This window comes from Wasmannia auropunctata, unplaced genomic scaffold, assembly GCF_000956235.1.
Source record: "Wasmannia auropunctata unplaced genomic scaffold, wasmannia.A_1.0 LD267358.1, whole genome shotgun sequence".
NCBI classification, from domain to species: domain Eukaryota; kingdom Metazoa; phylum Arthropoda; class Insecta; order Hymenoptera; family Formicidae; genus Wasmannia; species Wasmannia auropunctata.
In genome coordinates, this window is record NW_012095532.1 from 1 (window position 1) to 514 (window position 514).

The 514-nt window shown below is 34.2% G+C and overlaps 1 protein-coding gene across 1 annotated transcript; it reads left to right on the forward strand.

Annotated features, from left to right (window-relative positions):
• Nucleotides 1–4: 4 nt before the first annotated feature.
• On the forward strand, nucleotides 5–511 carry LOC105462246 (venom carboxylesterase-6-like; the record flags this gene model as incomplete). Its single annotated transcript, XM_011708767.1, has 2 exons — nucleotides 5–266; nucleotides 468–511. Coding segments are annotated over 2 exons (306 nt in total), but the record flags the coding sequence as incomplete, so codon positions are not given.
• Between the last annotated feature and the right edge of the window lie 3 nt (nucleotides 512–514).

The following is a 514-nucleotide window of genomic DNA, read 5'->3' on the forward strand; positions in this document are numbered from 1 at the left end:
ATTATCGGCTACAAAATTCGGTTCTAATTGTATTCAATATAATCACGTGCCAATAACTCCGGAGGTTGTTGGCGCCGAAGATTGTTTGTATTTAAACGTTTACGTGCCAGTGCGGGAAGCAGGGGCAAATAAAATCCCAATGCCGGTAATATTTTGGATCCATGGCGGCGCGTTCCAATTTGGTAGTGGCTCGTTAAATAGCGCAAAATATTTAATGGATCACGATGTTATATTTGTCACAATGAACTATCGATTGGGACCAATGGGTATGTGATATTTGCACTACATACTTAAATAAGATTAGTAGTGTATTAGTTCAAAATAATATTTCTAATGTTGAAGTTCTTTTAGTCGGGTGTTTTGAATGCAGATAAAATTTAATCTAGCTAATTTTTAAAAAATGTACAAGCTTGTTTTAATCATTTTATACTTTTAACTTTTTTTTAACAATTTTTAAAAAATATCAGGTTTCCTCAGCACGGAAGATGAAGTAGTTCCTGGCAATATGGGTCTG